At 39.2% G+C, this 14,539-nt stretch overlaps 1 protein-coding gene across 2 annotated transcripts in view; it reads left to right on the top strand.

The window, feature by feature from the left end:
- Positions 1-14,539, top strand: part of LOC130563481 (dedicator of cytokinesis protein 2) — an 86,892-nt gene that overhangs the window by 18,098 nt on the left and 54,255 nt on the right. For both annotated transcript variants that reach the window (XM_057349022.1, XM_057349021.1), the window contains exons 22-24: positions 1,747-1,855; positions 2,386-2,456; positions 3,317-3,423. In XM_057349022.1, coding sequence (XP_057205005.1) covers positions 1,747-1,855; positions 2,386-2,456; positions 3,317-3,423 — 287 coding nt within the window. The remainder of the gene's footprint in view (positions 1-1,746; positions 1,856-2,385; positions 2,457-3,316; positions 3,424-14,539) is intronic.

Genomic DNA, 14,539 nt, shown 5'->3' with positions numbered 1-14,539 from the left:
GTGTGCATGTGTGTGTGTGTGTGTGTGTTTTAAAGTCTCTCTGTGTGTGTTGTACAGTATGTGTGCACGTGTGTGTGTATGTGTGTTTATGATTGTGTATGTTGTACTGTGTGTGTGTATGTTGAACAGTGTTTGTTAATGCTTGTGTTTGTTGTACCCTGTGTGTTGTACAGTGTGTTAAGTATCAGGTTTGTGTAGCAGTCGATTGCAGCATTAATTTGCCTAATTGTCATTGGCGCCTAAACTACTGCTAAACGAATCTTAATGATGATGATGAGTGTGTGTGTGTGTCAGCACTGATGAAGGACAGGAGAGAGCGACACATCAGTCAGCATATGATCATTATAAACACGCTGTAATTAATACACACATCAGTGCACACGATTACTGACTGTTGTGTATTCATCAGTCTCACAAACTCACCGGACTCATCCGAGTCTTTAGAAACACTGTTCATGTTTTATCACTGGATGTTTTTGTCTGTGTCTGTGTGTTTGATCTCTGCAGTCAGTCAGAGAGGAACATATCCACCGTGAGGATTAACACACGCTCTGTGTGTGTGTGGATGTACTTGTCATATGTTCCATAAATATCTCATGTCGCTGTGTATGTGATGGCTCCTTTTTCTCAGAGTCACACATATGCGTGAGGTGTGTGTGTGGTTGATATAGAGAGCTTTACTCTCTATATCTTCATCTTATGTTTATTGTATTGTATTTCTTCATTTTTATACCCATAGGCCCTTATTTAAATCATTGTGTACTGTATTCTATTGTGTTATGGTCTCTGTGTACTGTTGTTGCTGTTTCTGTGTTCTGGATGCTCCTGTCACCAAAACAAATTCCTTGGCAATAAAGCTCTTTCTGATTCTGATTCTGATTTTGTTCTGGTTGGATAGAATAATTCTAGAAATGTATTTAATTGGTACAGGGATGTTTTGTGTGTGTTGTATTTTGTGTTGTGTGTCAGAATGTGTGTGTGGTTGTGCAAGCGTCTGTATTGGGTTGAAGTGAGAGTAGTCTGTTTTTCTGTATTATTGTGTGCTGTGGTGTGTATTAGATTGTCCAGTATACAATATATTGACTTGTGTGTGTAGTCATGTGCATTATATTGTATGTGTTGTGTGTGTGTGGGGGGAGGGGGTCAGAAGTGGTGTATTTACTCGGCTCTCTTGTGGATTAGAGAAACAATGCCTCTGTAATCACGTCAGCCGTACTGCGGTAAATACTGTTGTGTGTTACAGTATAATCTCTCTCTTCAGAAAGCCCACATCTGTAACATCTGTGCTGAGTTACTCGTGATAGACAGACAGATAGAAAGATCAGCACAGATGACATGAGAGAGAGAGAGAGACTGCTGTGTGTTAATATGACCTGATGTTTCCAATATATGTACATAACATTATATATTATTGCTACTTAAATGTATATTTTGCCTTTGTAATTCTTTGTTTATACTATACTATATAACTTGCTATATAAGAGAGGTTGATCCTGTTTTGCTGAATTGCTGTTTAAAACATACATTAAACTATTCCTAATAGAATTATCGTCCAGGGTGACCAGTAAACCATTTACATATTTTTCAAAGCACATTTAATCATTTTTACGCAATGAATGAATGCTATTGAATTTTACACCCTGGGCATAAATACTTTTTATTCATCCACTATATAAATGAGCTTTTTACATATTTATGTTTTATTACTGCATTTCACATTTGTTTCTATTGCTTTTTTCTGTCTAGATTATATGAAAGGAAGGAACAGGCAGAGTTTGAAGATTCCTTGAAAAGTTTTTTTGATTCTATCAATGATCTGATGAAGAGTGATTTCACCACCACTCTACTGCTGCAGGTGTGTGTGCGCTAACAAAAAAATGAATTGGTTTAAATGATAAATATTCGTACATTTTTTGAATACTTAAACATAGGGATGTAACAATATTATTGATATCGTGTTATCGCAATAGCAAAATTGTCTCAATATCATGGGGGTCACATGACTGTATGAAACGATAGGTCTTCCGGGCCTAACATAGAGAATGTTAGAAAAAAGAATAGATGTTACCTTTGTCAAGGTCCATCTGGTGCAATTATTTTATTTTATAAAAGGGATTTTTATGTCATTTGACCCATCTCATGCTATTACTCATACCTGGAAGCAACAGTTATGATTCGGGGATAAAGAAAAGAGGACGCTTATGGCACGTTTCCAAGTCATCATTTGTAATATTGCAATGTATACCGTGCCGTAGACGTTATACCGAGGTGTTATCGTACAGTGAGATTTTGATATCGTTACATCCCTACTTAAACATAATAAAACACTAATGACTGTTATTAAATGTTCAAAAGTAAAGTTCAGGTGTGTGTGTGTGTTTGTAGGTGGCCGCTCTGAAGTACCTGCCCACAGTCCTGCATGATGTGGAGACCGTGTTCAATGCCAAACTTCTCAGGTGAGTCTCGTCTCGTCTCGTGACCTCCGACCCCTCCCGTGCTCCTCTGCAGTCTGAGCCTCAGGCACAGCTTCAGTCGACTGCTAATGGACCTCCTAATGCATACGGCACTCATCCCTTTTCTCTCATTTGTTTGGATTTACGCAATTTCCAGAAAGACAGAGTCATATTCATGAGTTCCCGGGTAGCTGTAATAAACTTCCCCGGGAAGAACTCGCCGCTGGATTCGACAGAGTTTGCAAACTTGACGACATCAACGGAAAGAAACAGAATTTCCGTAGGCGCGGCTGTCATTTCTAATACACGTTGTTAAGTTGATGCCTGTGAAAACATTCATCTTTCCGTATTTATCTGAGCTTCTCTTGAACTCTAATAAGCACGCTGGTTTTTTATTTCTTCAAGCGCATGCAGACGGAATTTTAATGCATCTGGTTTTAAGCTCAGATGTGATTTTTGTAAAGGTTAGAGGAGGCACTTATATTGTTAAGTATTCGCTTGAATTTTGTTATGATGTAGTGAGACCTGGTTGTGTGTTTGTGTTTGGCACAGCAGGTGCCGTCCAATTCATCACTGTACACAAACACAAGCTGCTTCCAGCGGGTCGATATGATACAGTATTTTCTCTCAGACAGTGTTCAGAGTCAATCAATATAACGCAGGTCAATTTCTCTGCCCGCGGCATTTATTTATAGCGTCATTTCTTCTATTTTTATCTTTTATTAGAGAATGTAGATCAACATCTACTTGATATTGACCTGAAAATATGAAACGATATTAGACGGTATGTGAGTGTACATAAGGTGGTAAATCAGATGAGAGAGTTCATTCTTAAATGAGTCTGTCTGTCTGTCTGTCTGTAGTAAGCTGTTGTATGATTTCTACATCTGCATTCCACCTGATCGACTGCAGAAACACAAAGTGGGATCTATGACTGAGATAGTGGGCAGCAAACTCTTCCATAGACAAGGTAAGTTACACACAAACACTTTTCCATGTTTTATGGGGACTTGCCACAGACATAGTGATTTATATGTCCTGTTTGTGATTTTGTCTTCAGAGGTGTATAAACACTTGACATAATCAAGCGTAATGTTTTTATTTCCTTTGGATGAGCTATTTCTATCTACATACACCGCGGGTCCCCTTAAGGCCAAAGTATAGTTCCCTTTTTACGCGTATGCGAGGGACAGTGTACTGTACGCGCACCGCCAGAGTTTTGTTACCTCGCGTACAAAGTACGCACAGGTCGTGCATGCACATTCCATTTCCTGCAGTAATTAGTTTAACCACCAGGTGGCAACCGTGTCCTGGGAGCATCGATTCAAGGTAGTAGAAGAAAACCTCCCTCCTGTAGGCCCGGAGAGGTATTGCAATATGTTGTAATGCGCATGCGTCAAAACCCGTGTGTTTAAGTCGAAAGCAGTATACTTTGCAAGGCTGTGCGTTCGGCTGTACACAGTAAGTTCGCCACAGGCTTTACAAACTTGTTGTTTCTACAGTAGCCCTTAACAGAAAAACTGCTCTACAGAGCGCAGTTCGTAAATGCGTAAACTACTTCGGCGAAGAAGCGAAAACGTGACGACATCTTAGTTCTGTGTCTGTCGCCGTAGTGCTTTGAAAGGGAGGGGTGGAGTGAGACGTTGGTTGCAATTCGCAACCTCACCACTAGATGCCGCAAAATGTCCTTCACTGGACCTACAAAAACCTTTCTGCATTTCTACATTACAAAATGTATTTTAGTGGTTTTCCTCACGGGGACCAAAAATTGTCCCACAAGTTAAAAAATTACTTAATTACTTACATATTCTTGTTTATATTTCTCTCTCTCTCTTTCTCTCTCTCTCTCTCTCTCTCTCTCTCTCTCGCTCTCTCTCTCTCGCTCTCGCTCTCTCTCTGTATTTGATAGCCTCTGGTCTACTCCTGCCAAACAGCTGTTAACTAGATGCTAAAAAGTGATGAATGATATGTGTGTTTGTGTGCGTGTGCTCTTTAACGTCAATGAGATGCCGGCAGTGTTGATGAATGTTTGTGTGTGTGTGTGTTTTACTAAAGAGTGATGATTTTGGTTCTGCTCTCTCTCTCTCTCTCTCTCTCTGGACCTGGGATTGTTTATGATTCTAAAGATGAACACATACGTGTACGTTCTTCTTTAAGGCTGTACCAACTTGTTTAATACTAGTTCTACTAGTAGTCACTGCTTTGGTTCAGTGTTGACTAGCAGGTTGTTGGACCGTTGATGCTGTTGAGTTCTTTACGTGAAGATTCACTCGCTGGCTAGTTAACCATCTTTCCAAAAGACTGTAGGTGTTTAATTATTGTTTACTTTTTCCATTATTAATTATTTGTTCAGTTTAGATAGATTGAATGATTTTGCCTGTTACGTGACAATAATCTGTGTTTGCAGGCTATGCAATGAGCTGCATCATAGGCACAGAGCCATTTCAGTTTCCTCTAATGATCATTTTGTGATTTCCGCCGCAGTCCGCGTCCTCTTTGTGTGCACGACACGTCTGTTGTCTGTTCCAGCTGAATGAAATTGAGGTGTTTTAGGAGCAAAATCACGGACAGGCCGTTTCACATGTAGCCCGTGTTTTCTGTCATAAATATTCATGAGCACGCTCCCCGGCCTCCGGTGATTGGCCCCGGGCGACTTGACATCACAACGCGAGGATTCCTCTCTTGTCCCTGTGATGCCAAGAGCTGTTTATTCATTCATATATTCATGTGTCATTTTATTTATTTCTGAATTACCGTGTAGCCCCTAAGCCGTCCTGACAGGCATTTTAATTGAAATTTATCCGGCCAGCCGAGGTCCCATTTGGTGAAGTGTCACTCTGAAACGAGCAGAGAGGAATTGTGAAATATTGAGATGCTGTAAAAGTCTCATCTGAGAGCGTCCGGCCCGCACCTGCCCGACAGAGGAGCAAGGCATGATGGGAAACATTGACAGGTGACAGAGATTTGTCCTGATTTGTTAGGGGTGGGTGGAAAAGAAAACAGAACTCTAATGACAGAGACATTTGTGAAATATCTGACTCTTCATCTCAGGAGAAATATCTGAGACGCAGATGCGACTCAAGCAAGTTTCTATTTGCGCTCCATTTATTCTCATTGATGTCTAGGAGCAATAACTGAGATCTCTCACAGGTCATTTTTCTTCTGGTGTGTTGTGGATCTTTTCTAGTGAGGAAGTTATGATTTAAACAGATTGCTTTATAATGTCTGCACTGTAAACCCAGATAAGTTGCCAATACTCAAAAATATTAAGTTTTAGAGGTTCTTGGTTTAAGTAAGCAGAACTTTCAACTTTTGATTAATGTTAAATTAAAGTTCTTAATAAGACTTAGTAAGTGTGACTTAAATATTTCATTCATTATTCTCATAAAATTTAGTAGACAGAACTTAAAAAATAAGTACACAAAGATGCATTTTTAGTTTGATTGTGTTTGATTTACACCTTTGAAATAAGTAAATTGAACAAGAAGCAAATTCATTTTGTTTGAGTTTTAGTTAAAACTTCAAGTTAATCAGAAAGAATCATTATACTTTACGCAAAAGTAAAAATGTGTTTCAGGAACTTAACATCTTTAAGTAACTAGAAGTTTTTCATAAAATGAAGTTTACATTGCTTAATCTGTTTGATTATTTTGAGCATTTGGGTTTACAGTGGGCATCCAAGTTACAGAGAAAGATCTCCACGGTCTCTCGATTTCATCAGTCCGTTTCAAAAGCTATGATAAAGTTTTACTTGAAAATATTCAAATCCTTGAGTCTGGTGTGTTTTTGGATTGAGGTAAATGTTGACACAGTCCTCTGTGTTTGTCTGTAGACCTCTGGACGCTTCATGAAGGTTCACGATTCACTCGTGATGATGTGCAGCTTCAGGCATCAGGGTGGAAAACGCGTGCAAATGTGGAAACGCATTTGACACATTTCATTTCCACTTGAGGTGAAATTAGATTCATGAATAATAATCTGAGGCCAGTTAGCTCGCATTATTCCGCTGTTACACTCTGAAACCTGACAGACTGAAACTATTGAATCGTTAAAAAATGGAAATAATGAGTTTATTACTGATATCTCTCATCTCATTTGCCATCCTGAAGAACTGAAGTGAGTCTGCTGGTAGTTTTTAATAAGCTGTGGTGTTTCAAACCTGCTTCTGAAGACTCGTCTGACGAGAGATCTGTTTGATATTCTGAGATCAGAATGAAAACAAAGAGAGTATCTGATCTCAGAACAGTGCAGCTGAGTCCCGCGTGTGTTGGATGATGAATGCAGTGTTTTTATAAAGAAAAATATTGCCTCTTATAGAAGGCAGAGAGCAGGTTTATGAGTTAAAAGAGTTTGATAGAGTTTTCCTGACTGACTCGAGCTCTCTCTCTCTCATGTGTTTTATAACAATTTTTGTCTTAAAATCTCTACCAGTCTTGGATCTGATTTTAGATTTGATGTGCGTTTTGTTAAAGTTAAAACAGTCGTGTAGTTCTGTTTATATTGCCTTTGTGATTTTTTGTATATTTTGATCTGTGTGTGTGTTTTATGGCAGGTCTTAAAGTGTGTGTGACTATCACTGTACATAATTGATGTGATCAATAAGTCATGGCAACATGTTTTTACATGACTAACACATCAAATACAATTACTTTCAATTATGTGAAGGGATGTTTTTATCATTTCAGTTTCATCAAATTGGACATTTCAAAAGACATTTTTTAATAATCATTTTTTAAGTTACAGCAAACCATTACTTGTGAAGATCAAGTTGAAATGACTTGTACAGCCACTTTGAGGCATAAAAATTCAAAGGGATATTTCACCCCAAAATTAAAATTCGGTCATAATTTATTCTTCCTCTTGAGGTTGTGCATGTGCGTCTTTCTGCAGTGAAACACAAAAGAAGATATTTCGAGAAATGTCTCACTGGTTTTTTGTTCATACGATGGAAGTCAATGGAGTTCAGTGTTGTTTGGTTATCAACATCCTTCAAAATATCTTCTTTTGTGTTCTGCAGAAGAAAGAAATTCATACAGGTTCAAAATAATGACATGATGGTAATTTTTTAAATCAAGACAAACAAACAAAATACCATCTAAAACAGCAAATGAAACATCTCAAATCAGTACAGTCATGCAGCAGCACAAAACAAAAGTAAGAGACAATGAAACAAAATAAAATAAATAAATGAAGACAAATAAAAAATTATACAATGACACAAGGGATTTACTCCACAAAATAGACCTCTAACAATTTACTTAATTTAAGGGCATTTTTGTTTTTCACACAACAAAAATTCACAGAACACCATCAAATCCTTTAGAAAAACAGAAAGCATGAGGGGATTCTTAAAAAATCTGCTTTTATGTATGAAATGATTGGCCAAAACTATAACGTTGTTGACTAAAAATTCAATATCAGAATTTAGAGTAACAAAACCCAATTTTATTGCTTTAAAATGGAAGTCATGTACTTCATATTTCAAATTTATGAGGGTGAATAAAGTGTGACAGAATTTTCATTTTTGTGTGAACTACCCCTTTAAGGCAGCAACATTTTTTTACAGTGTAATGATGAATTCATATCTAGACGTGATGATCTTAATGAGAAAAGCTTCAATGAAATTTACGTTACATAACAGAGTAATATAGAAATATCACACGCACACACACACGGCCTGAGTAATGTACAAATTTGTCTGTAATTCACTTTCTCTCTGCCTGATGCATTAAAATGATGAAGAGCGTTGAACACACACACACACACACACACACAAACACATGCGCACACACAAACACGCGCGCACACAATTCTCATCTTACTAATTCCAATGCACTGAAAGTGAATTAAAGTGGTCTTTCGTTCCAGCCAAGCCTTAATGTGGCCGTTGTTATGGTTACGGATGCCGAGGGCTTTTCGACTGTTTATCCTGCTGGGTTCAAATGCATTATAACAGCAAAAGTGCTTTTCACTCTTGTTTGTTAATTTATTTACTGTTCTTTTAGATATTCAAGGGCTTTACCATCTGTTGATGTGTGCAAGTGTTTCATTCGAGTGTCTGTGGGCAGAATGGCTCCGGTTATTACTGGGCTTTCACGGAGTGCCTTTCAATATCTTTTTTTTTTTGAGTTGATGATGATATTAATATTCATGCCAGACTTTACGGGGTATTTGAGCTCAAACTCTTGGCTCACACAGAATGGATAGTACAGTCGATATCTGGCAGAGGAACTCGTCTCGGTCTAATTGAAGATTCAGTGATTGGGCAACATAGATTTGTACATTTTGTTGGTGGTTCTAGGGCATTGCTCTTGGGTGTTTGTGTGGTTTTTTGGTAGTTTTGTTCGTTTATTTGCCCAAGTCGAAAGCGAGGCAAAGAAATGAAAAACACACAGATCTCTTTAATCTCTCGGTTATTTCTCCTAGACATCAATGGGAACTTTCTCTTGCATCTCAGATCCAGAAATGTCACAAAAATGTTTGTTTGAGAAGAGATGTCAACAATGTGTTAAACTGAGCTCAGATTTATCAAGTCTGCAATCAAAAGTCAATATTATCGAAGATCTCAATATGAATTTTTCATCAAATTTACCCAAATCCAGATGATTTTACCTTTACTTTTTACATCTCTACATGCATTTCAACAATTGTCTCATTCGTTTCTGTTTTTGTTTCCTGAGCAGTATTAAGTTGAAACCTCAATGAGACACAACTGAGAACTCCTTCAATTCTCCTGAGCTATGAAAGGGCAACATACTAGCAATAATATTCTTGTTTGTGTTAGAATCAAACTCTAGTACGGTGTTTCTCAACGGGGGAGGTAACGCCCCCCAGTGGGCGTTCAGAGAACGTCGGGGGGCGACTGAAGCAAGATTTTTGAAAGGGGGGCATTCAGGTGTTATTTGGGGGCGTTCACACTTTACACAAAACAACCAGGCAAGACAAGATTAAACATTTACCTGCAAAAGATTACGATCTGGATCAGGAGCAGCTAGGGCACAAACTGTGGTTTTAATGTAGCCGTGAATGTTTTTGACCACACACCACTTGATCACCACCGCGCGGTGCACGCACAGTTCTCGTGACGTGCACCCAAAATCCTGCCTCTTCATCTCGGACACAGCTCTTCGCGGCAGACTTTAACCAATTATTGAAAAACATATCAATAAGTTCTTATTTTCCACGAGATGCGAGCACCACCTTGACAGTACAAAACATTATATGACAGTTGAGTTTGCATGAACAGAATTTTGCATGAAATACTTATTTGTAAGCCTTGGAAAATCTTTTCAATAAATTATATTCACTTCCACTCTAATGACAGCATTTAAAATGAATTACATTTAACTCTATTCATGATGTAGAAATGTTTATGTTAGGCCTAAACTCAGTCCATATATTGTAATCATCTTTGGGTAGGATATTAATTCTCTACTTATCTTATCATCGTCATATCTGAGCCCAAAATGTACACTGCTTGGACTATTCCAAGATGATAAAAAATAAATACATCTACATTGTAATATGTGTTTATTCTTGTAAGAAGATGGTTTTGTTTTCATTTGCCTCAATTATTAATGACAAACCTTATACTATACCTCTGATGGAAGCACACACATTTAGTCCTTTAAACTTACACACAATTACACACTTACACGTGTTTTAAAGTGAGGCGAATATAAGCAGCTTTTTAGGTTTTTATTATGCATTTAGGAGAGTATTGAAACTAAGTTTAAACATTCTACTTCACATTGTTTTTGCTCTTTGGGAAAGTATGGTAATATTCCAACGGGCCAATCAAATCTGTTATTTGACTTTCAGTGACATGCTTTTTATTTATTTTTATTGGTATTTCACGTGACTAAACAAATATACATTTAATAAGATTACCGATTATCCAAATTTAGTGACATTTTAAATTATATTATAATAACAAATCATTTATCATTATTATTATTATTATTATTATTATTATTATTATTATTATGAAGACATTTAGCCCATTCTTTTTGTGGGGGGCGGTAAAGGACCTGGAAAATGGATAGGGGGGCGCTGGCCCAAAAAAGGTTGAGAACCACTGCTCTAGTATATTAGTCACTCGGAGAGCCATATTTGGCAGAAGTGCTTTATAAAAGCCGTGCTGTGTTCAGCAGATGAGATTTGAGTTTTTAACACTGATGTCAGAACATTAGTCTGTCGTGTCAGACTGTGGATTATGTGTATTGTTCTCGAATTGAACGCTTCATCTGGATTCATTCGCAACCAAATGTCCCATCAAACCAGAAACATAAATCCGTAATTCAGTGTTTATCGGCCGACAGCACGTGCGTCGTATCTCATTTCAAAAGCGCTCGGTTTATAGACGTATATCTGTTAGCTGGACCGACTGTCATTGCTATTGCTCTGACACTTCCACTCTTTAAAAATGAAAAACATTGGAAGAAGATTTGTCACCAACGTCGCCACCCCTCCATGGCAGCTCTTTTCAGGATGTAAACAACATTTTAGAAACCCCCAAATCCAATTTACAGCTTCCGTTCCCCTTTCTAATAGAGAATTAGAGGTGGATTTTTCAGCGGAGGTGAATTGTATGTATTAAAAGCAACAAGAAAACCTCTAGAATCTCAGTAATAGACATCAGATTGAATAGACTTTGGCGTGTGGCGTGAAGAGAGCAAGATCAATTCAACTTTGCTTTTCATTTGAAGTAGCTTTGGTTTTCTGCTCTCTCTGTGCCGGCGTGGTGTGGCGGGTGTGTCTGATTTAAACCAGCTGGGTAATTGAAATGGCATCTTATTACCATGTGAAATGGTTTATTGTGAACTCCCAGGATAGAGCCACGGATGAAAAATGAATGAAGGATTGCTGGGTGAAGAGGAGGGGCTAAGTAATGATTCTTAAGGGAACAGAAGCTCTTTTCCTCCTTTGATATTCTTTCTAACACACACACAGATGTAGAGAGACACAGGTGTGATTCTTCTACAGGTAGCGCTGGTGAGAATGTGTCATTATTTCGTTTAAATCTAGAGTCTCTCGGCCTGTCAGACTGAACGCTGTGTGATGCATTTGAGAAAGAAAGGAAGGCTTCTGAGAAATGTACCTGGAAGAAGTACAATATTTACCGTTGGTCTCTTTTTGTTTACCATTTTGTTCCTCAAATTTCTCGGTGCATTATTTGGGAAAGTCATCTAAGTGATACATGAAGTACTTTGGCTGTCTCGCAGTGAGGCTCCGGGCCAGATTTCAGTCGACTGTAATGTGAAATCTGTTGAGTAAGTGTTCTTGCGCGTTAGATGAGAGCGTTTCGGGCTCGAGAGGGGCGGGGGAGTTTAAGAAGACAAACTTGTATTAAACGTGAACAGCTGATTTTGAGTGTTTTGTGTACATACGTATTGTAAATGATGAATGAAACGGTGTTTTATCAGGTATTTGATGACGCTGGCACACAGACGGGTCACTTTGGCCTTGAGAAAATGCTTGACGGCACATTTTCACCATGAAGACGGGGCAGTCTATAAACAGAGATCCCAGTGAACTCTAACACGATCAGATCACTCAATATTCTCTCGCTCTCCCTCAGGGACATTTATCTCCCTCTGAACGTTCTCACTTTCAATTGCTCTTCATCTCATGGGAACATTAAGGGCCCTATTTGAACGATCTAAGCGCATGGTCTAAAGCGCACGGCGCAGGTGCACTCAGGGCGTGTCCGAATCCACTTTTGCTAGTTTAACGATGGGAAAACGGTCGGCGCGCCCGGGCGCATGGCCTGAACGGGTTGTCCCGATTCTCTTAATGAGTAATGGGGGTTTTTCGGGCAAAACATGCAGTAAACCAATCAGAGTCTCATCTCCCATTCCTTTTAAGAGACAGTTGCGCTCGCGCCATGGCGGATTCGCTATTTGCACGGTGGAAATCGGAAGAGCAGACACTTCTCCAGAAAGGAAACGCGTGTCTGCTCGTGCGAGAGGTTAAAGCGCACGAGCAGACCATCTACAGGACAAGCCGGATTTTTATCTTTACGTCCACAATAATAATCTTTTACATTGTAATCCATTTATTTGTAATATTTGGCATTATTGTGTGCTGCTGCGCGTGTGTAATAAGCAGAATGTACGAGCGCTGTGCACCCGCCTCTAGGCGCATATTCCTAACGCGCTTTTTAAATAACCAAAAAAATATTGCGCCATTGACTTTAGACTCTGAGTTGGTCTACGGAGCAGTCTATTTTCAGTTCCTCAAAACAGCAACGCACCGACAATGTGCCTTAACACACCTCTTCTTTAGACCAGCACGCCCATGGGCGCACAAATGGTCGCAAATGCTATTTAAACAACGCGGCGCAGGAAGGGGAAAATGAGTACTGCGTTGGGCTGAAACTAGCAAAAACATTAGCTTCACTAATTAGCATTAGCGCCTATGTTTACGGTTGTGGTTCATTTGTGATGCTGAAGGATGAAACAATGATGCCACCATACGCTAAACCGCCTGTTCTCTGTGAAATGGCTCTGCAGTGTTGAATACCTCTAAACGCTTGTGTAAAATGAGAGCGAGAGAGAGCGAGAGAGAGCGAGAGACGGTGGTTCACAGTGTAATGATGTACAGCACTCAATAACTGTAAGTGGAGCTGCAGAAAAGCCATCGGTTTTATTGTAACTGCTTTACCTGATGCGTTTTACTCCCTGGGGAGAGAGGGAGAGACTCGCCACAGAGAACCATTTGGAGCACTGTAAGATAGATGCTTTTTACCTTTGGGTAAAGCAGATAGTTTGTGTCAGTCGAAAAACGCTGATGCGTGATACTGTAATGTGTTCTGGCATTGTGTTCAAACCTCGACTCTCAATGGTTTGATACCTGCATATACCTGAGACTGTCACACAAGTTCATTTGATGGTTGTGACATTGTGTATTATGTGTGTGTGTGTTCAGGCTCACAGTCTTACCATTTATGTCTGTTAAAGATGGGCTTCTCATGCTTAACATGGTCAACTTGTTAAAAAATGAGTTGGATTTATGACGTAGTATTTCTGTGCTCGATACACTCCCCCAGCACTCCAACTTGCTTCGGAAAGTTTGTTATTATTCTGGATCCCTGTGTCGTCAAAGGGATCCTATTCCTTCTATTGAACATTCTCCAGGAAAAGCACGGCAAGGCGAAAGAAAGAGCCCGCCCACGAGCCAACCGACGAGCGAGACCCGCTAACCATTAATCTTGGCTGCGCTGCAGCTTGTTACTCTTGCGATAGTGAAGTTGAGGTGTGTCTGTTTGTCAAAATAACAAAAATCTTAAACACTACAAAGAAAACAGTAAAAAGTTCATATTCATGTCTAAACAACTAAACAATTATAATGTTTAAACATGTATCAATATATGATCTTTCACACTTCTGTTGGGTGACTTTGTCATTCCTCACATTATTTTCTGTAAATTTAACACACGCTGGACTGGAATCTCCACAATATAGGCAAAACTTAAGTGATCTCACCATTTTTTTTCCCACAGCTGTATGCAGACACACACACAGAAATATACAAACACTGCCACACTTGCACAAATACACATTTGCAGCTGGTGAGATCACTGTTTTTGTAATGAATAGGAGCCGAAAGCTTTACAACACTGAATGTAGGACAGAGAGACATAGATGAGATTGACGTGAGTGAGAGTTTGTGGTTTTGTGAGACAGACTATTTTGAGTCGAGCCGTCAGACGGACGCAACAGCTATCTGCTTGTATTAAAGGGGTCATATGTCACGGCTAAAACGAATATTATCGTTTGTTTTAGATGTAATGTGTATACTGCACATGATTTAAAGTAAAAAAATGCTGTATTTTCAACGTATAGTGCATGTTTGTATCTCCTCTTTGCCCCGCCTCTCTGAAACGCTCAGATTTTTAGCTCATGGCTCTGAAAAGCGAGGTGTGCTGTGATTGGCCAGTTAACCAGTGCGTAGTGATTGGTGGAATACTGCAAGCGTGTGAGGGAAATGTAACGCCTCTGACCATATTTGGAACATCAGGTTCCTCTTCAATTGTACTGACAGGTACGCCCACCTTACTTGAGTATACATTTGGGCGGTCTTAG

Source organism: Triplophysa rosa, linkage group LG13 (assembly GCF_024868665.1).
Source record: "Triplophysa rosa linkage group LG13, Trosa_1v2, whole genome shotgun sequence".
NCBI lineage: Eukaryota > Metazoa > Chordata > Actinopteri > Cypriniformes > Nemacheilidae > Triplophysa > Triplophysa rosa.
The sequence above is the reverse complement of the archived record's forward strand: the minus strand, read 5'-3'. Positions and strand labels throughout refer to the sequence as shown.